The sequence below is a fragment of the Dipodomys spectabilis genome, unplaced genomic scaffold, assembly GCF_019054845.1.
Source record: "Dipodomys spectabilis isolate Male_0828 unplaced genomic scaffold, ASM1905484v1 ptg000108l, whole genome shotgun sequence".
In the NCBI taxonomy this organism is placed as follows: domain Eukaryota; kingdom Metazoa; phylum Chordata; class Mammalia; order Rodentia; family Heteromyidae; genus Dipodomys; species Dipodomys spectabilis.
In genome coordinates this window covers 14,062,120-14,083,626 of record NW_024870785.1, presented here as the reverse complement: position 1 = coordinate 14,083,626, position 21,507 = coordinate 14,062,120, and the positions used below count along the sequence as shown (strand labels likewise).

The 21,507-nt window shown below is 46.8% G+C and overlaps 1 protein-coding gene across 1 annotated transcript in view; it reads left to right on the top strand.

Moving 5' to 3' along the window:
- The window catches only part of Aldh1a2 (aldehyde dehydrogenase 1 family member A2), a 66,430-nt gene extending 60,727 nt beyond the window's left edge, over positions 1-5,703 (top strand). The window contains exons 11-14 of the mRNA XM_042687665.1: positions 213-370; positions 1,247-1,321; positions 3,881-3,969; positions 5,062-5,703. Of these exons, the coding sequence (XP_042543599.1) occupies positions 213-370; positions 1,247-1,321; positions 3,881-3,953 (306 nt within the window). The 3' untranslated portion in view covers positions 3,954-3,969; positions 5,062-5,703. The remainder of the gene's footprint in view (positions 1-212; positions 371-1,246; positions 1,322-3,880; positions 3,970-5,061) is intronic.
- The last annotated feature ends 15,804 nt before the right edge of the window (positions 5,704-21,507 follow it).

Below are 21,507 nucleotides of genomic sequence, written 5' to 3'. Positions count from 1 at the left end.
AGCAGGGGGGAGGTGGGCAGGGAATCAACCGGTAAACTCCCACAGACCTGATTCTGGAAAAATTGGAGATAGTTTAGAGGTGTGCGCTGCTGAAGTTAAATATCAGGTAAACAATCAAGGCAGAGCAAACACGTGTTAAAATGAGGAGAGGGCAGGCAAAGGAAGGATACCAGCACCACCACCACTGCCTTAAGTCAGACTGTTTGTTGCAGATCTTTGGTCCCGTGCAGGAAATTCTGAGGTTTAAGACCATGGATGAGGTCATTGAAAGAGCCAATAACTCGGACTTTGGACTGGTGGCAGCTGTGTTTACTAACGACATCAACAAGGCCCTGACTGTCTCTTCTGCCATGCAAGCCGGGACTGTCTGGTAAGCTCTGTTCTGGCCCTTGCAGATTCCATGTGTGGTACATAGGCCTGTATTTGTTCATTTTTCTTTATTATCATGAAATGCCCGAGGCAGACTATTTTTTTTTTTTAAAGGTTTACTTTGCCCCACAGTTTTGGAGGCTGAAAGTCCACCCAGCATAATACAGACTCTAGTAAGAGAATCCTCCTGGCCTAATGTGGCAATACCTGTGGAAGGAGAGATTTCACACATTGCCAAGAAGGAAGCCAGAGAGGAAAACTCAGGGGCTGGGATTGTGCTCAGGACTGCTTATGCCCACAAGAGCTCATGGGTTGCATTCCTTATGAGTGCCACTCCCCCAGCAACCAGAGGGCCTCCCACCTGCCAAACATCGCCATGCTGGGGACCATTCCTTCAGCACACGGACCTTTGAGAGAAACCCACATACAAAATATTACAGGGCCTTGTACTTGTCAGGGACCAGGGTAAAACAGACAGACCAGGTGCTGGTGGTTCACATCCGTAATCCTAGCTACTCAGGAGGCTGAGGTCTGATGATGGTGGTTCAAAGCCAGCCTGGACAGGACAGTTAAAGTCTCATCTCTAACCAGCAGAAAAGTCCAGAAATGGATCTGTGGCTCAAGTGGTAGTGCACTAGCTTTCAAGAAAAGAAGCTCAGGGTCAGCACCTAGGCCCTGAGTTCAAGCCCCAGGACTGTTAGAGAAGGAGGGAAGGTTACACATCTTGCATGCTAGATCAGGAAGCTGAAGTGAACTGTAAATTAGAATTTTTGTTTTCATTTGGAAAAATAAAACATAAAAAAAAAATCACGTGACAACGATGATTTCTGTGCAGGTAGGATTCATGCCATCTCACAGTTCTGTTTTCTCACTGCAGGATCAATTGTTACAACGCCTTAAATGCCCAGAGCCCCTTTGGAGGGTTCAAGATGTCTGGAAATGGGAGAGAAATGTAAGTGTGAAAGTTGCTGATGCTGGCAGAGAAATAGCAACAGCACAGCTTAACTCCCTTACACCCCCATCCATTCACTAAACTTAACATCCACCTCCACTCACTAGACTAACATGTGGTTGAGCATATCCGATCGTAGGTTAGGTGTTACCTGGATGAAACTGACTGAGACACAACTCCCTTTGTGACAAGGGAATAGAGGAACACTAACGTGCTGAGATTCCACTTTTGTATTGAGCATAACCTATGCACACAGCATTGCACGTGGTCTGTGAGGGGAGCCGGCAGCTCACAAAGACACTTAGAGTCTCGTTAAGTAAATGGATTCTGTCACCTTCGGTGAGAGGAGGGTCAAGAAACCACACTCAAGTGACATCCTTTGGCACTAGTTCTGTGTGCAGAGGGTCAGGAACTGGCACCCAGGAGGTGTCTGGTACACCAGAGGGCAGGGGTGACTTGTCCTGGGGCTTGAACTCAGGGCCTGGGCACTGTCTCTGGGCTTTTTATGCTCAAGGCTAGCACTACCACTTGAGTCACAGCTCCACTTCCAGCTTTTTGGTGGTTAACTAGAGATAAGAGTCTTACAGACTTTGCTTCCCAGGCTAGCTTCGAGCCATCATCCTCAGATCTCAGCTCCTCCTCTCCCCCACCCGAGTAGCTGGGACTACAGGTATGAGCCACCACACCTGGCCGGCCTCCTCTGTCTTTGAGCCCGCTGAGGGCATCTATCTCTGCCCGGGCTTCTGGGAGGAGATCACCCCAGACCAGCACGCTGCCACATGGAACCCCCTAGGACTCGGGGTCCCACACCACAGGGTTCATGACTCCACAGACTCCTTCACAACCTCACAGCTGGGTTGGAGATGGGAGTAGGAGGGAAGCGTGGTTCAAGGTCCCCTCCAAGAACGTGCACAAGCCAGGGAATGAGCTTGGGGATGGTAGTGACCTCACTTCTGGCGGAAGCACATGGCGGTGGCCTGGGTGAGGAGGCGCATTCAGAATTGCCCTAAGGCAGGAAGACACTCCAGAGAGAGCCAGAGCCAGAGCGGAGCCGGCAGTAAAGACACTCAAAGCTGGGACGAAGCTAACGAGGGCGCCCTGAAACGAAAGATGGCTTCCCCTTCCCTCTTCTCATTCCTCTGCGTGGAATGACCCAGACAGAGAACAGCAAGTTGCCCAGGCCGCTCCCGTGTCCTGGCAGCACAACAGCTCTGGTGCCCCACGGTGCTCAGAGTTGCTGCTCACAAAGCCACCTGAGTTCTAGTCCTGCGTGGAGTCCTCTGTCTCCCTTATGTGCCCAGTCTCAGGAGCTCTTCCCCTTCGCAGGGATCCTGGCAGAGGAACTGGCCATTCCCAGTTCTTTCGTACTCAGTCCCTAATATTCTTTTCTTTTTTCCCCAGTGGAGACAGAGCGACAGCAGGGTGGACCTGGGAGAAGGGGGCAGTTGGGAAGGAAAGTCCATGAGACGCTTATCTCCAATTAACCACCCCCAAACTGAAAGTAGTGCTGTGGCTCAAAGTGGTAGAATACTAGCCTTGAGCAAAAGAGCTGAGGGACAGTGCCCAGGCCCTGAGTTCAAGCCCCATGACTGACCCCCCCAAAAAATGAGGAGAGAATAGAAAAGATCAGGGCTTTGCTATCTGCCAGCCCTTTTGCTCCTGGAGAGGCTGTAGGGGGCTGGTTCTCTCCTGTCCTGTCTAGAGACTGACCCCACTTCTGTTTTTCTCTCTCTGTCCCAACTACCTGCAAGACCAAGCTCCTCATCCAGAGCCCCGCACAGCACCACTCCATAGCAATGGCTCTCAGCACATGTTCCTTGGCCAAATGAATGACAGTCTTGGATCATAACCAAGTTTCACAGGGGACGTGGGGAAAGGAGACTCTGGAGGAGAAAGTTGACTAACCATTTCTGGTTCATTTTAGTCAGTTATACTTCCTGTACCTTTCCCCCCCTGGCTGTGGGGCCATGGACTGTGCGTCTTCAAGACAGTGGGTGTAACGTACTGCAGACCGCGTCTGCTTCCCATTTATGAAATCTAAGGAATGAAGAATCGAGGCTACCAGACGGAGGGGAGTCTGGCTTCATCTCAGCCTTTGCTCTCAGTTGAAGCGAGCAGCTGTAGTCAGGCAATCCATCAGGAGAGATCTCCCAGGTCTGCACACGCAGGAGCTGGGTTCCATGAGGAAGACAGCAGGAGGCTCCCGTCCTAATGAACCATGCCTGCAGGTGGTTAACATGGCCCAGGTATTTGCAGATATGGGACCTGGCTTCCTGCGGCCACGGTGCTTGGGACAGCGCATTGGATCATCTGACTTGGCTCTCAGAGCAGCTGGGCTGTTGGCATAGGAAGGCAATTCAGCTCTTAACTTTAGGAATGGGTCCCTGCTTCTTAGGGGGAAGGCCAGGCTGTGCATCCACTCAGTCTTGTTGTAGGAAAGCTCCAGTAGCTGCTGCTAGTCACAGGTAATGGACTCTACCTTCTACCTAGGAGCACTAGGCCCCACTGAGGCGCGGGCATGTGGGCCTTGGTGTCTGACCACACACATCTGTGTTTCAGGGGCGAGTTTGGCTTGCGAGAGTACTCAGAAGTGAAGACGGTGACGGTGAAGATCCCCCAGAAGAACTCATAAGCAAGCCAAGGAGAAGGTGAAGGCGGCCCACACAGCTCCCTCTGCTTTCCCCCTCCCCCCCCCCCCCCCCCAGTAGGGCCCAGGTTCTCAGGAACACACATGGAGCCCTGGCCTTTCTATTGAGATTGAAATGATGTCCTAGAGCAGACAGACCCTAGTACCCTGCAGCAAACCAGCTGGACAGGGATTCTGTCATTCTGGAAGGATTCACCTTAATGACACCAGATGCTGGGGAGGAGGGAGGGGAGGGGAGAAAGTATCTGCAGGGCCACCCAGGACAGAGAAGAGAGCTACACCCCTTGACACTTCGGATAGAGAAGGAAAGGGGCCTTTGGGCTGAAGATTCCCTTCCACTCCCCCCCTTCTCCCCCCCCAGCTCACCAGCCCTCCCTCTCGCCCTGAGCTCATTTGGGGCAGATGTTTGGGCCGGGAACAATTTTCCAAGGTTTTGCAGCCAAATTACCATTTCATGTTATCCATTGCTTCAAAGCAAAACATGCGATGGTTTTTAGTTAGAGCCAGACCAGACAAAAACTGCCAGGAGCTGGTACCCTGCAGACATCCGAAGCAGTCAGAACTTGGGCCCGTCCTGAGCTGGCCTGGTTTTCTCTTGCCTGTAAATAACACGAGGGAAAGACGGTGACGATGGAGATGAGAGGTCATCAGGCAGCGTTCACAGCTTCTGAGCTTTGCTCTGTGCGTGTGTGTGTGTGTGTGTGTGTGTGTGTGTGTGTGTGTGTGTGTGTGTGTGATACCCTTTCTTGGTTATTCTAGAATAAAGCAAAGACCATAGACCTTGTTTTTCATAGATGGATCTTTCCTAGAGCTTCTCTGCAAATCACCCCCTCCCCCCTCCAAACCATCTTTAAGTAGCTTTGAGAAACTGGGGAGCCCGGATGCCCTGCAGAAATCCACCCAGCTTCCAATGCTGGCTGACCATTCTTAAGTGGATTATGTCTGGCGTTATTTCTACGCCTTCCTCTGCACCTGCCGTTTCCAACCCTGTGGTGCAATTCCCGCCCAGCATGCCCAAATCCTGTACCCTCAGTCCTTCACAGTGACCTTGGGCAACCTGGCCAAGCCTGTGGATTTCCTTCTGCGCTTGCAGGGTTGCAGTGTGCCATGAGTGGCATGTGTCAGCAGAGCCGTGTCACAAACAGGGCCTCATCCATGCACGTGCTTGCCTCAAAGTGAGCTTCAGCCGGCGGGAGAGGCGCGAACCAAGATGTCTCCCTTCCTTCCCAGCCTCACGCCTCCGCTTTCCAGTAACCCCCCTAGTTTGATGTGGGCAGCATTAGCATCCTCCCCTTCTTCTCTCTCCACCTGCCACTTCCATGCCAGTCCCTAATCTAGATGAAGATCAGCTATTTAAAAAAAGACTAAGGTAACCTCCAGTATGTGGAATCGGGGCGACATAGATATATACATATGTATAGCCTTCTGTATTTAATGGTTTCCTGCTTTCTAACCATACTGGTTTGCTATTTATAACCCGTGTTTATCCACCATGTTTTAAAGGACTCCGCCCCCTCCCCCTCACCCCCTCCCCCGTTCTCTACACACGACAGTGCACTGGGCAGCCCATGGCTTTGGATGTACGTGCTCCTTCTTTAGCGCGGCTGAGTGCACCCACCACTAACCAACTAGTTACTTTGAACTACAGTATACAATGTGAAAAATGAAGATTTATTTCTTTTAATTTACTTCAGAAGAAACCTCTGTGCTAGCAATAAAGCATTTATATTGTGTACCCCTTTGGAGTACTGGACTGTGTTTGTTAAGTCTGTGTCACACAGAGTACTGCTGGGTGCCGTGCTGGGTTGCTGGAGGGGGTGTGTGTGTGTGTGTGTGTGTGTGTGTGCGCGCGCGCGTGCGCATGCACGTGCTTGTGCATGCTGGTCCTGGGGCTTGAACTCAAGACTTAGATGCTTTCCCTGAACTTGTATTTCTCAAGGCTAGTGCTCTACCACTTGAGCCAGAGCTCTACTTCCAGCTCAGTGATGGTTAATTGGAGATACAGATTCTCATGTGGTTTCTTGCACAGACTGGCTTCCAACCTTGAGTCCTCAGGTCTCAGCTTCCCATGTAGTTAGGATTACAGGCGTGAGCCACCACGCCCAGGTTAGGGGGTATGTTCTAATAGAATGCAAACTTTGTTTATTTGCATCATTTAAAAATCCATATGCATCCAGTTTTGTGTGGCAAATTTAACTCCATGGATGCACTTCGATTGACAAATGTCATTCATAGTGCCTGATGGAGACTGAAATGTAGAGTTGGCCAGGCCTGTTGTCAATGCCCTGGGCAGTATGACTCAAGTTTGAGAGGCTCCTGGCTTTGCACAGTAGCTCTGTTCCTATTGAATTTAAATGAAGTCAAAGGCTGACAACCTGGGTGCTGGGAAGGTGGCTCAGTGGTAGAGTGCTTGCCTCCCATGCATGAGGCCCTGGGTTCGATTCCTCAGCACCACATTAAGCAGAAAAACCTGGAAGTGGCGCTGTGTCTCAAGTGGTAGCGTGCTAGCCTTGAGCTGAAGAGCTGAGGGACAGCTCCCAGGCCCAGAGTTCAGGCCCATGACCGGACCCCCCCCCCCCCACAAAAAGGCTGACAACCTTACAGGATATGTTTTGCAGTTGTAACTAGGAACTGCAAGGTCAGCCATCACTTACTGGCTTTCTCTGTCTTCTCAGAGGTGAGTTATTGGGGAGTGGTCCCCACATTTTGAGCCAGCACATTCCCCCACTTGCAATCCTTGCAGGTGCCATCCAAATTCTAGTCCAGCAATATGACACCTTCCTGCCATTGAGAAATTGGTGAGCTTTTTTGAATAGGCTTGACTTGCCTAATTTACAGCATAGCTTTCCGTGTCTTTTGGATCCATATTTTTTCTATCCTGGGCATTATTAAAAGTATACCAACTCTACCCAGGCACTGATGGTTCAGACCTGTCATCCTAGCTACTCAGGAGGCGGAGATCTCAGGAAGACTGCCTGAGCAGGGAAGTCTGAGACTCTCATCTCCAATTAAGCACCAAAAGCTGGAAGTGGATCTATGGCTCAAATGATACTGTGCTAGCCTGGAGCAGAAAAGCTCAAGGCCCTAAATTCAAGCCCCAGGACCCCCATACACGCACACACCACACACATACACAAACACACATACACACCAGTATATCAACTCTGGCACTTGTGGGCTGGAAAATATAATAGTCCTCCAGTCCCTGTTCTACTTGCAGCTAAATGCAGGGATTCTGGGGGCCCTTGGAAGACCTCTTTCTGATTCCAGATAAATTTATCCAACTTACAAACTGAGAGTCTACTTTCTCCAGATCTTCTAGTTCGGTAACATAGAGCGACAACTCATAAGAACCCCGCAGAGGGAGCTGGGTATAAAGAACAAGAACCAATAGCGCCTGGCTTGTCAGAGTTCAGCAAACCCAAAGGGAGAGTCTGTTGCACAGCAGAGGCCCCAGTGTCCGTTCCTTAAATTGGCTTCCTTCACACACAACATGATCTGTGTAAGCTGGAATCAAATCCACATGCCCCTTGTTCTTACAATTAGCTCATGTTCCCTGGTGGCCCTGAGGGAAGTGTGATGCCCACAAACACTATCAGAGCCTGAAGCATTGTCCCCGCCCAGCATTGGCCTGGGCCTGCGCAGACAAGTTTGTCAGACAAAGGCTGGGGACAGACGTGGAGATGGGGTCATCCACGCAGCAAGCCTCTCAGATCCGAAGCACTCTTAATTCTGGAGAGAAGAACATGTCAATAATATAAGCAGTTTCCCAGTGGACCAGAGAATTCCAAAGTGCTCTGCCTCTTGTCTTGAAAAAATTTAGCCAATGGAAATCCTTCAATTTTGGTGGCAAAATTACCTACCTCACGTACCTGTCAATGGACATGAGAACCTTCTCCCACGGTAAGCCCAAGCAAATACTAGAATAAATACATCGAAATAAGTAAATTAGTACTCCTGAAGAAGTTGTACATGTCACATTTCCTTAGAGGACAGACTCTATGTGAATGGCAGGCAGAGGATTACCTGCATTCAGATTCACTTAGAACTAAGATTGGAACCAGTAAATCAGCGAAGAAAGAAAGAAAACCACAGATCTGTGCCTACTTAGTTCAGCAGTGTCTGTCCACCTGCTGAGATCCAGGGCTTTCTTAACACACAAGATACTGTTGAGAAACATGGTAGCTCTTTATTTAGTGGGTGACAATGATTTGTCTGGTATGAATTTTCAAATATTAAACAGTCCTTAGGAAGGTATCTGGGTGATTTTTTAAAAAAAATTTATTGTTATTATAAAGGTGATGTACAGGAGTCAGGTATGAGTACATTTCCTTTCGTATACTATCTTCCCTTCAGTCTCTCCCGTCTCTCCCTCCCATCTCTGCTCATGGGTTGTATAGTTCACATTCATCAGTGTCCAGTGAGCTCTACAGATGCACTTTCTCACCCTTTTTCCTTCAAATTCTGTACCCTTCCCTCCAACCCTCCTGAAGCTATGCACTTGAATAGAAGACAGAATCATCAAAAATAAATTTTAAAAAAGAGACATCTTGTTTCTATATCTTAGTGTTAGATTCAATATATATATGTGTGTGTATATATATATATATATATATATATATATTAAATTTATTCTTTTGTTGGTCGTGGGGCTTGAACTCTGGGCCTGGGCACTGTCCCTAAGCTCTTCAGCTCAAAGCAAGAGCTCTACCACTTGATCCACAGCGCCACTTCTGGTTTTCTGATGATTAATTGGAGATAAGAGTCTCTCAGACTTTCCTTACCCAGGCTGGCTTTGAACGGCGATCCTCAGATCTCAGCCTCCTGAGTAGCTAGGATTACAGGCCACCAGCACCCGGCTATATATTATTTTGTATAACCATGAAGAGACACACAAGGCATTGCATGCTTTTGTGCTTCTCTCCTAAGAGTATCCTCTTCTAGAGAAAGAATGTTCTAAAAAACCAACCAAACAAACCAAACAACCAGCCATCCACAAAGCCAGAGAAATGACTTTACAGCAGTAGCAGCCAGGGCTTCCTGTGGCCAGATGTTGTAGTTGGGACCTTCTCCCCAGAAGAGGTGAAATCACATTGACCACGCCTAATATGGGCTGGATAGAAAAACTAAAAGGTGGCCAGGACAGTTCTCTTGCTTGTTTGTTTTGTTTCATTCCCACAAGAGACTTATTCTTACAGATACCAGGCTTGCCCACAAGACTTATTGATAACCTTTCAAACCCGAAGGAAAATAAACTCACATTGGAAACTCACTCCATTTTTGAGGGCTTGGCTTGAATGTGTGATGACCCAAGATTGTGATTTGACATTTGATCCCCTCCCCCAAAGATAACAAATATATCAGTGCCCAAACCACATGCATATTAGAAACACTTGTCTAATTCCCCCCCACACTTCCTCTCAGTAATATGAAGGGCTTCGTCATAAATAAGCTTGTCAGGAATTCTTTTCAGGAAACTTAAACCACAGTTCCAGTCTTGTCAATTCAACACATTCTCCAGAAATGTTTGGGTAACCTTCTGAGCCTGTTGCTCTAGTTAGAGGTGTTCCCAGACCTTCCACTTAAATTCTTTCCCACTTTGAAGGTCATTATGACTTTGTGAGATGAGACTTACTTCCACTGGGTTAAGTCACACATCTGTATGACTGCAATGGCTCCTCAGTGCTGGGAGGAGAGGAGAGCCCATGTGTGGGGTTGGCCATGGCTGCCCACTAGGGGGCATCACAGGGGGTGGTAGGGCTCAGCCTGTGGAGTCCAGGTCCAGGTGTGAACTGGGCAGCCAGGAGGGTGGAAGGCACAGGAGTTTGTCCTGTGTCCCAACCTGCCAGATGTGGTCCACCCAGACTTGCAGGAGAGAGCCTCACAGCTGGGCACTACCCCACCCCCCATGTTCCTAGGAAACAGGTGCCCATGTTTAAAACAAAAACTTATAGAAAAATGATCTAGGCAGTGATTGTATAATATATATATTATATAAATATAAAATAACATAAATATATATAATGTATAATATAAATAGTATGTATACTTTTCTTATTCTGGTCAGTTGTGGGGCTTGAACTCAGGGCCTGGGCATTGTCCCTGAACTCTTTTGCTCGAAGCTAGTTCTCTTTGAGTCACAGCTCCACTTCCAGTTTTCTGGTGGTAATAATTGGAGATGAGAGTCTAATGGACTTTCCTGCCTGGGCTGGCTTTGAACCACGATCCTCAGATCTCAGCCCCCTGAATTGCTAGGATTACAGGCGTGAGCCATAGCGTCTGTATAATAGAATCTTAAGAGGTACAAAGGACTTGGGGATCATTGAATCTAATGCTAACTCCCCTCTACCTCTCCCTCCCCCCCCCCCCCCCCCAGATAGAAAAGAAGCCACAGTGGGAAACGCCTTCCACTGGGTAAACCTTCAAAGCCAGGTCTTGGAATGGATTTTAGTCCAATGCTATTTTTCCTCTATCTCTTGGGGTATGATTTGGGAAGAAAATAGCACCCTAATCAATCCCTTATATCACTGGATAGCTGTAGAGTTTCTCCAGAAAGCTTCCCGGAATATCTCTGTAGGCTGTGAGCGCCCAATCAAACATGCCATCACTCAGCTGGCCAAATGAGCTTGAAGAAAGCAGAGGTTTTGAAGGGTATGACCCTTGGTACAGGAAAAGCCTTTGTTGTATGGAGGGGCCAAGATGCTGGGGGTTGTAAGGAGGAGAGGTCGGCAGTTACTATAATTTGGAAATCTGTACATTGGGAGCCTGGCTTTGGTTTGCTGTTCTGCTCTTAAGAAGCCGTGTGACTGGCTTAGTCTGCACTTTCCTGGAACTCGGGGTGTTTATTTTGTTTTGTTTTGTTTTCATTTTCTGTGCTAGTCCTGGGGCTTGAACTCAGGGTCTGGGCACTGTCCCTGAGCGTTTGTGCTCAAGGTTAAGTGCTCTACCACTAGAGACACAGCTGTATTTCTAACTTTTTGGTAGTTAATTGGAGAGGCAGTGTCACCTACTTTCTTATCCAGGCTAGCTTTGAACTATGTATGCACATCTCAGCCTCCTGAGTAGCTGGGATTACAGGCGTGAGCCATTGGCACTGGCTGGAGCTGTTTTCTTACTTATAAGACTAGCCTCTGACTGGGCAGGAGGCACCATCTTGATAGGCAGTGTTTTTGGAATTAGAATCCCTTTGGACACTTGGTTTCAAGCGCTATATCTTCTCTGGATATTTGGATTCTATTGGACTGGGGTAGAATCCTGAAAGCTATACTTGTCATTTATTTTAATGTAAATGTTATTACTGAGTAATTCACTGTCTCCATTAGAACCAAAGTTCAAAAGAGCAAGTCACCATGTTTCAAGCCTCTAGTAATCCTAGCTACTTAGTAGACAGAGATCTGGGGGTTGACGTTTATGACCATCCTGGACAAAACAAAAAACAAAAAACAAAAAAAAACCCCAACAAGGTTTGTGAAACTCCATCTCCGCCACTGACAAGATCTGGCAGCATGATGTACTACCATCCCAATAACTCAGAGACCTAGAAATAGGAAGATCACAATTCTGGCCAGCCTAGCTATAAAACAAGATGCTATCTTAATAGCCAACATGGAAAGGGACTGGTGAAGTGGAGTCAAGGGGTAGAAGACCTGCCTAGCAAGCACAAAGCCCTGAGTTCAACACCCAGCATGGCCAAACAAATAAATGAATAAAAGAGAATGTATTCGTGCATTAGTAGCCCATTCTTGTCCATTGGTCCTCTTTCTAGAAGCAAACCCACTGTCAATTCTGGGTATCTTTCCAAAGATACCATCTGCATCTGGATCCTTGAACCCAATATTTGCGCTACAACTGGTCTTGGGACCAGGCCTGGGACCTGCTCTAAATCTCTTCCTCTAACAGGCCCATGCATTGAGGCTTGGTATGTTTGGAAAATAACCACACTTGCTGTGCACAGTGCTCTGGGCGTGCTACGCCTCAGGGGTCCAGCTGTGGGGCATGGTTTGGCTGGTACAGCCTGGCTAAAGGCCAGTCTTGGTCAAGGCCTAGTAGACAACAGCTGTGCGCATGCCCAGAGCCTCTCTTCTCCCATAGGCATATTTGTGGCATGAACTGAGCCGCTAAGGACCTTGAGTTCAAGGTTGGTGTAGACTTCAGAAGGAAAGCAGTCAAAGGCAAAGGCACCTTGGAGGGCAGAAATTACTTCCCGAGTTTGACTGATTGACTAGCTGGAAAGGGGCTGGGGGTTCTAGAGAGGAAAGACTCTTCATTTGTGGTGGTTGAATCAGTAATGGCCTTGCAGATCTTCTGGATATGCTCCCAGCACCCCGTTTGCATTCCCACATTCTCCTCCCCTTAGCTAATATCCCAGTGAAGCTTCAGCCTGGGCTCTGGTTTTGGACAAATTATCTTTTCAGCACTTGGATCGACTTACTTCCTGTGTGTCTCAGCATGCAATTGGCTCGCCTCGGAGCTTGGACCTGAGTGCGGGCTCTGTGTGCAGTTGTAGGAAGAATTCCTTTGCATTGCTGAAAACCCCTGTGTTCCTCCGTCTAGAGCTTACCGGGGGGGGGGGGGGGGGTGGGGGGGGGGGGGGGGGGGGGGGGGGGGGGGGGGGGGGGGGGGGGGGGGGGGGGGAGAGTGGAGGGGGCGGTGCCCCCCGATGCTGTGCAATCCTCGACTAGGAGGGCAGCTCTGGTCCCAGCTGTGTAGACTCCACACCCTTGGCCAGGAAATCCTCCTGTTCCTCTTCCTTTCACTCCAGGTTGTCCCAAAGCCTCATCACTCACCCGGGAGCAATGTTTGATTGACTCCATCAAACTGACAGCAAGCCAAATTATTAGTACTCAGTACAAAGAGGTTACAAGTCCATAAATCAAGTTTCCTAAAAAACAAATCACAAATAAGCTACAAAAGAAAACCCTAAAGTAAAAGACACAGAAGCAACTTCAAAAGAAAAGCATTCATCTGGGTACTGATGGCTCACGCCTTTTAATCCTAGCTCCTTAGAAGGCTGAGATCTGAGGATCACAGTTCAAAAGCCAATCTGGGCAGGAAAGTCTGTGAGACTCTTATCTCCTTCTAAACTACCTCCCCCCCACCCCCGCCCCCGTCCCCCGCCGCCAAGAAGTCAGAAATGGAGCTGTGACTCAATTGGTAGAGCACTAGCCTTGAGCAGAAGAAGCTCAGGGACAGTGCCCAGGCCCTGAGTTCAAGCCCCAGGACCCTCATCAAAAAGAGAAAGGAAAGAAAGGAAAGAAGAAGAGAAAGGAACAAAAGAAAGAAAGAAAGAAGAAAGGAAGGAAGGAAGGAAGGAAGGAAGGAAGGAAGGAAGGAAGGAAGGAAGGAAGGAAGGGGACAAAAGAAGGAAGGAAGAAAGGAAGGAAGAAAAAAAGAAAGAAAGGAAGAAAGGAAGGAAGAAAAAAGAAAAGAAAGGAAGAAGGGGAGGGTGAGAGGGTAGGAAGGAAGGGAAGGGAAGGAAGGCATGAAGGAAGGGAAGGGAAGACAGGCAGGCAGGCAGGCAGGCAGGCAGGCAGGCAGGAAGGAAGGAAGAAAGGAAGGGAGGGAGGGAGGGAGGAAGGGAGGGAGGGAGGAGGGAGGGAGGGAGAAAGCAAAGCATACCATCAGCCAAGGGTAGACTCAGCAGTATTGAAGGCAGTGCTGTGAAGATAAATCCCCAAAGTGAGGGAAAGGTGGCTGGAAATATTTTATGGCAATGAACAGAGTACAGTGCTAACGCTCACATTAGGAAATCCTGAATGGCCTTGCACAGAGTTGGACACGCACTCTGGAAGCGGAACTCTTGAAGTTCAGCTCAGCGTGACAGCTGGCTCTTTTTTTTTTTTGTCATCATAGGATACCGATTTCTGCCAAGGCTTCTCCAGTGTTGCCCAGCTGGCACATCTGGGCACATCTGTAGCAGTCATGAAGAAGAGGATTGGGGGGGGGGGTTGCATGCAGCCCAGGGTCCAGAGCGGGACAAGAGATCGCCAGCAGAGGACAGGCGGGGACAGGCATTCCCAAAGACACCAGAGAACATAGATCCCTGCCTAGGCACCAACAACCTACAAGCAGATATCTTCCTGTGAAACACGAGGCCTCTTGCCCCATTGGTTCCCAATCTGCCATAGCCCCGACCTTGCAGGGGGCTCTGGAAACAAGATTTCACTCCTGCCGTCTCACCAAATGACATTGATGGGAAATAGATGAGAATTTAGGAGTGGAATGAATGTGTTTCTTTTCATAGTTTTATCATAAAATGATCTGGGATTTCAAGCAGTCATCCTTGCATTTGGCCGAGTGGAGGTCCTGAGACTAGACCGGAGGTCCACCTACTCTTAGTAGGTTGGAGTTTTAACAGCCAGGCTTCAAGTCTGGCTCTGTCCGTTTATGTGGCACTTGGAGCACTGCGTTTGTCCTAAGCATCTAATACTCCACTCCTCTAAAAGGGAGGAAGATCATACTACACGGTGCCAGGGTTGCAGGGATGGTTCCCAGTGCAGGTTAGGGCCGAGAGCATGGTTAGCTTTCGAGAGATGGCATTGTTTTGTTTTGTTTTTTTAAAGGATGCACACAGCAGACTAGAAGAATATATTTGCAATATGGGTAGCAAATTATCAGTATTGAGAATAAGTAAAGAGCTCCCAGCAACCAATAAGAAAAAAAAAAAGACAGGCAATAGAAAACTGAACAAAGAATACAGATAAGGTAATTTATGGGATAATGAATGTAAAAGAGCTACTAAGTTATGAGCCGATTCTCACCCTGTTAACTACAGCTGTGCAGTTTCTTTTCATGTTTAGCTTTGTGGCAGTGCTAGGATTTGAACTCAAAGTTATTCCACTTGAGCCACAGTGCCACTTGCGTTTTTTTCTGTGTATGTGGTCCTGAGGAATGGAACCCAGGGCTTCATGCATGCTAGGCAAGCGCTCTACCACTAAAGCCATATTCCCAGTCCCACATGAAGCTATTTTTGAGATAGTGTCCTTGCTTTGTATCTGAGCAGCTTGGATGGACTGCGGTTCTCCTATTTACCTTTCCACCACAGCTGAGATGAAGAATACACACCACCACACCCAATTTTATTTTCTGTTGAGATGAGGGGGGGATGGGGGAGGCATAAATATTTCATCCAGGCTAGTCTGGAAATGTACCCTTCTGATCTCAACCTCCTGCTTAGTTGAGATGACAGAAAAGTGCCACAGAGCCCAGCCCAGTGCTTCAAGGGGGGAAAAATCATTAACACCTATCATTTGTATTTCAAAGAACTTTTATATATAGGTCCCCAAGACCTGATGAGCTAAGTCTTCTTTATCTCCAAGGATCAGAGAAAGAAATGGAGACTCTGAGCTTGCCCAATGGTTTTAGAGAGAGCTTAGTTGTTCTATTTTTAATTTAAATTGACTTATTAACTTGAAAATCAATTTAAAAAATTAACAGTTGAACAAGTTTAGACCCAGTGGCTCATGCCTATAATCCTAGCTACTCAGGAGGATGAGATCCAGAGGATCTAGGTTTGAAACTAGCCTGGGCAGAAAAGTCCGTGAAATTCCATCCCTAAAAAAAAAAAAAAAAAAAACAGCAAAAAAGCAGTGCTGTTCAACTAGTCAAACTCCAGCCGAACAAAGCAAGCACAAAGTCCTGAGTTCAAATCCCAGTCTTGCCCTCTCCCCCCACCCTAATTTTTTAAAAAAATATTATTTCTCTTGCTTTGTTGGAGTTGGAATACAGGCAGGTCCAAAGAGCCACTGTGATTATTAATTTATATATGCTCAGCCGCCACATCTATCTAAAATATTCCATCACAAACACACTTCCAAACATTTTCTCTTATTACCTAGCATGCATTCTGATGTTTGTTCCAAAAAAAATACCATTGTTTTGTAAAAAAAAGTTTTAATTCAAAGTATATTAAAAGTTAAAAGCAACTTACAATGTTATACTTGTTTTGGGTGGAAGAAAAATCTAACTTGATAAATATGGCCTGGCTACCTCTTAAGAAAAAGCTTCAAAAACTCATCCAAACAACCCAAAAGCTATGTCTGGGGCCCAGCTACACAGGGGGTCCATCTGTAGATATGGCGTGAGATGACATAGAAATATTAAAGAAAAATACTCCACTCCATGGGAGTCGGTGCTCATTGCCTCAAGGAAGAAGATTTTGGGAACAAAACCCCTCCACTCTCAAATGCTGGCCATGTGAATCTGCACAGACATGTGGATTTACCCTGACTCGGTCCACACAGGCCCATTGTCCATCTGTAACCTTGCGTGATTCAAGTCAGGCATTTCACAAAGTTAAACTGAGAGAAGTAACAAGTGGGTATCCAAGGAAGCAAAGCTGATTGGGTTAACCCTTGTTTTCCTTGAGTCTTTCTCTCAGGAAGGCTTGGATCTGGGAGAAGAGTCCTGTGGGAAAACAGGAGGGTCTTTGGTGAAGGATGCTCTCCTGGCTGGCATAGTTTAATAAACACTTACCTTTGGGCACAGCAGGTGGTAAAGTGCAATATGCAAACATTGCAACAAAGAAATGCAAATGGCATGTCTGTTTGCCCGGGCACAGCCCACCCCAGGAGAGAGCCCCTGCTCAAGACTAAGCTTTGAAGGTGATGGATGGAGTCCAGGCTCCCAGCCCAGCCAGCGCCAGACTCACAACTGCCTCCTGGAGGAGTTGGGGTGGTGAGATTCTCACAGTTGCCTCTGAGCAGTTTTGTTATTTTTCTAGCTCTAGCATCTCTCCAGCACAGCTGGGAGCATGTAAGTGGCACGGCTTTCTTCCTCCAAGTCTCAGGGCTTGTAGGCATGGCAGAGCGCACACACTGCTGCATGGTGTACTGCCCACATTGCTCCCTTCAATTCAGAGCGCTTAACTGATGAGGTCGGTAGGTATGTTCAGGGGGAATCTTAAAAAAAGGTTGCTGTAAGAAAGACTTGCACAAACACGTCCATTGTTGCACTGTTCGCCAAAGCCAAGTTATGGAAATAGCATAGGGTTAGGGTTAGGGTGAGGCTTATGGTTAGGGTTAGGGTTAGGATAATTGTGAGGTTTAGGGTTAGGGTTAGAGTTAGGTTGAGGGTAAGCATTAGTGTGAGGTTTAGGGTGAGGGTGAGGGTTAGAGTTAGCATTAGAGTTAAGGTGAGTGTTAGGTTGAGTGTGAGGGTTAGGGTTAGGGTTAGGGTTAGGGTTAGGGTTATAGTTAGGGTTAGGGTTAGGTTTAGGGTGAGAGTGAGGGCGAGGGTTAGGTTTAGGGTTAGGGTTAAGGTTTGGCTGAGGGTGAGGGTTAGGGTGAGGGTGAGAATTAGGTTTAGGGTGAGGGCTAGGGTGAGGGTGAGGGTTCTGGTGAAGGTGAAGGTGAGGGTGAGGGTGAGGGTCCTTCAATGGACAAATAGATTAAGAAAATGGGATATATACATATATATGCATACATGTATATACATATATACACATATGTATTGTGTAACATATATGTATTATATATACACATATACATATATACACACATATGTGTATGTGCATGATATATATTTATATACACAAATGTACCCATATATAGGCCTATATGTGCATGTATATGTACACACATGCACTTATATATATGTAAATGTTGCTTGTCCGTCAAAACCTGATATTATGGATGGACCTACAGGAAACTATGTGAAGTAAGTCAGGCTCAGAGAAACAAAAGGCCCGTGTTTTCTCTCATATGTGGAAGTTAGATACAAATTATTTCTGCAAACATCCACAGGGGTGTATTCGTAGATGTACAAATGTATCAGCTAACGTACGGTCTACTTGTTGTTCCTTTGAACAACGAACTCACAGTCTAACAAAATGAATACCACAAAGCTGGAGCCTGTGGTGTCATGGAGGGGGTCAAGGGAAGGAGGCAGTCAAATGGAGAGAGTCAGTCTAAGAGGATGCAGTCATGGTATTCTGTGTATACAAAAATGGACCTAGGAAACTTGAGGGGATGGGAGAGGTTGGGAGAGATGGGGGAGAATGAAGAAAGGGGTGACATTAATGAAGATTATTCATAAACTGATACGTTGAATTGAAACCCCTTGGTCTGACTACTTAAAGGCAATTTTAAACTACTAAACAATATTAATATAAAATATTAAATATTAAAAATAAAACCATATACAGTTGTAATAATAACCAGTGAATGCCATCAAGCCAGTACATATTTTAGAATTCTCTTTGGGCCTGATGGAGAACTCATACATTCTGGGGGTGGCTTACATCCCAACACCAGGGCCGATGAGGGAATCCATCACAACATAAGGTGCAAAAAGGAAGAGTATAGCACAGAGGGTCTGGAGGAAAATGTGTGCTAAGACAGCCAGAGACGGAATCTCACCATAGACAGAGTGCTTGCCAAGTTCAAGGTGAAAGCCTCATGCTGTCAACTCTAGACAAGAAATTCATCTGGCAACGTGTCCTGCTAGTAGCGGACTGTGGTCCACACTGTGGCCGGCGAAAGATGAAAGAAGGAGGTGAGGGAGGCCTCCAGCTACCTCTGTGCATATGGCGCCCATCCAATATACTGGAGGTTCGGATACCTGTCTTTCTTGAAATAAAGGAAGTGAAGGAAAGAGACAAGGAAGGGCTACCAGGCCTGTGGCTCACCATGACTATATAGTGGTTAGTACTTTTGTTGTTGTTGTTTGTGGTGGTGGTGGTCATGGGACTTGAACTCTGGGCCTGGGTGCTGTCCCTAAGCTCTTCAGCTCAAGGCAAGGGCTCTACCACTTGAGCCACAGCGCCACTTCTGGTTTTCTGGTGGTTTATTGGAGATAAGAGTCTCTTGGACTTTCCTGCCTGGGCTGGCTTTGAACCGTGATCCTCAGATCTGAGCCTCCTTAATATAGAATTATAGGCATGAACCACCAGTGCCTGGCTAGTACTTAAAAAAAAAAAAAAATCAGTCTTGGAGCTTGAATTCAGGTCTTAAGTATAGTCCCTGAGCTTTTGTGCTCAAGGCTGGCACTCCACCACTTTGAGCCACAGTTCCACTTTCCCTTTTCTGGTGGCCAATTGGAAACAAGATGCTCGTGGACTTTCCTGCCCAGGATTGGCTTTGAACTTGGATCATCAGCTCTCAGTCTCCTGAGTTAGCTAGGATTTACAGGCATGAGCCACTGGTACCTGATTAGTGCTAGTTGTCAGTACTTTTGAGTTGTAGGAGAAACAAGGAAGGGAGAATGGTGGTGAACAGAAGGAAGAGAGAGAAATGGCGACAAGAAGCACCACAGTTTGTTTGTTGAATGTCTCCCAAAGGCATACGTGTTGAAGGTTTAGTTGCCATGGTAGGGCTGTTGGGTGCTACCAGAAGCTTAGTTCACAGGGGCAATTGTGAAGTCCTTCGTTCTCTGCAGACATGTCCTTCCTGAGCACTGTTAAGACCATGTTTCCCCCCCTACTGCAGGACCTTCTTTTGCTTTCTGGCAATGAGGTAAGCAGTGTGCTGTCCCATGTATTTCCTTCTGTTGCTATCCGGCAACCTGATTGTGGACTGGAGCTGAAACCATGGTCCCCAAACCCTTTTCACTTCTTAAGATAATTGCCTCAGGTATTTTCTTACAGTGATGGAGAGCTGAGTAACACAGGCAGTCAGGGAGACTCTGTGTCTGTGTGTCTGTGTGTGTGTCTGTGTGTATGTCTATGTTCTAAAAGCAGCCCAAGAAAACCATGAGCTGTCTGAATTTGTGAAAGAAACAGGTCTTGTCCAGTGGAAAGAGTGGTGACTGGGGAAAATGGATAAATATCCTCATGGGGGTTCTTGTGGAAAGGTGGAAGGGAGGAAGAAGGAAGGGAGAGAGAGGGATAGAAGGAAAGATGAGAGAGAGGGAGTGACAAAGTACTATAGCTTCAATATTGAATGTCTCCCAAAAGCTTCTGTGTGAAAGACTAGATGTTGAAGATTGCGACTGGGAGATGAGGGACCTTTCAGGTCATGGGGCTCATGGGAAGACCTTAGTTCACTGGAGCCATCTGGAGAGTTACAAGATATGAACATGGCGCAAGGCAAGAGCTAATGGCTAAGTTCTGAGATGGAGGTGAGCCTCGAGACCCTGAAGAGAAGTGCATGGACATAGCACAGGTCAGGTACACAGACACCTGCTTTGGGCAGGGTTTTCATGTCTTGCTCCAGGGTTAACCAATCACAGTTGAGGAAGAGGAGCGCACAGGTGTGTTGATGCCATCCCAAGTTCCAAAGCCAGCACACTCCTGGTGGCAGGAGACAGCAAACAACTCCTCCGGGCTTTGGCATCTCCTCTGTAAACTCAAGGATGGATGAGAACAGCTTGCCAGCAAGATTCATCTTAACCTGGGTGGTGGTGGCTCAATGCCTGTCATCCTAGCTACTCAGGAGGCTGAGATCTGAGGATCGAGGTTCAAAGCCAGTCTGGGTAGGAAAGAAAATCTGCGAGACTCTTTATCTTCACTTAACCACCAGAAAACCAAAGTGGTGCTGTGGATCAAAGCGGTAGAGTGCTAGCCTTGAGCATAAAGAGCTCAGGAACAGTGCCCAGGCCCTGAGTTCAAGCCCTACAGCTGACCAAAAAAAAAGATTCATTTTTTTTGCCTAGAAGAATGAATGCCTCTTGAACACACGTCTATATAATTCTAGAAATATCTGGGATAGGGAAAAGTTGGGGTGGGGGAGGTTTTGAAATGATAGTTACCATTAATACAAACCTCCTTAGTAGTTCTTCTTATCAGGAGTCTACTTAAGCTGGAGTCTAGGATAACACTTCAAACATCGTCTTTTGAGATCCACAGGCTGCATACCTTATACTGGTCCTTGTGTAAGGGAACCGTTTACTGGGGTCATTATTCTTAGCATAGTAACATCCTGAAAACAAGTTGACTTCTTCTAGAAATCTGGGCTTAGCCCAAGAAATATTTCTAAGGAGAAGCTTTCTGGGAAACTCTTCGTTTGAACTTGGCTTAGTTATTTCTGTTGCTTTTTAACCCTGTATGAATGAATCCCCATTTGTAATGAGGCTACTAAAAAAAAAATAAGTTAAATCAGTTCCTATATATAGGCTCTTATATATACTAGTTGATGAGGGAAACCAAGAAGAAAATAAATATATAAATCAACGAAGGTGAGTTAATTGCAATAATCGATTTGTCTATGACATCTTGGCTTTGGAGTTTGCATACTTAATACAGCATATCTCCCAAATAGCTGTGGTTAACTCTGCTAAATTGGAGGTTTTCTTGAAAAAAATAATAATAATGGAAATATGCCTGTGCTTGCCGAATTTGCATTGAAAAAAGATAGCTCTCAATATTACTCCTTTGAAAAATAAGATGTTGTCTACAACATTCCAATCCTTTCCGTTGAATCAATGAGAAGTGCAGAATAAGGAGGTGTGGAGGTTTGTTCCTCTGGATTCATTTGCTGGCAGAGATCTTGTTCAAACCCTGCACTGAAACACAATCTTTTCTGAGGTTCTCAGGGGTTCAGTAAAAGTATTTGCTTGAATAAAAACTTCAAATTGAAAGAGTAGAAAATGTGTTGTTTGCTTG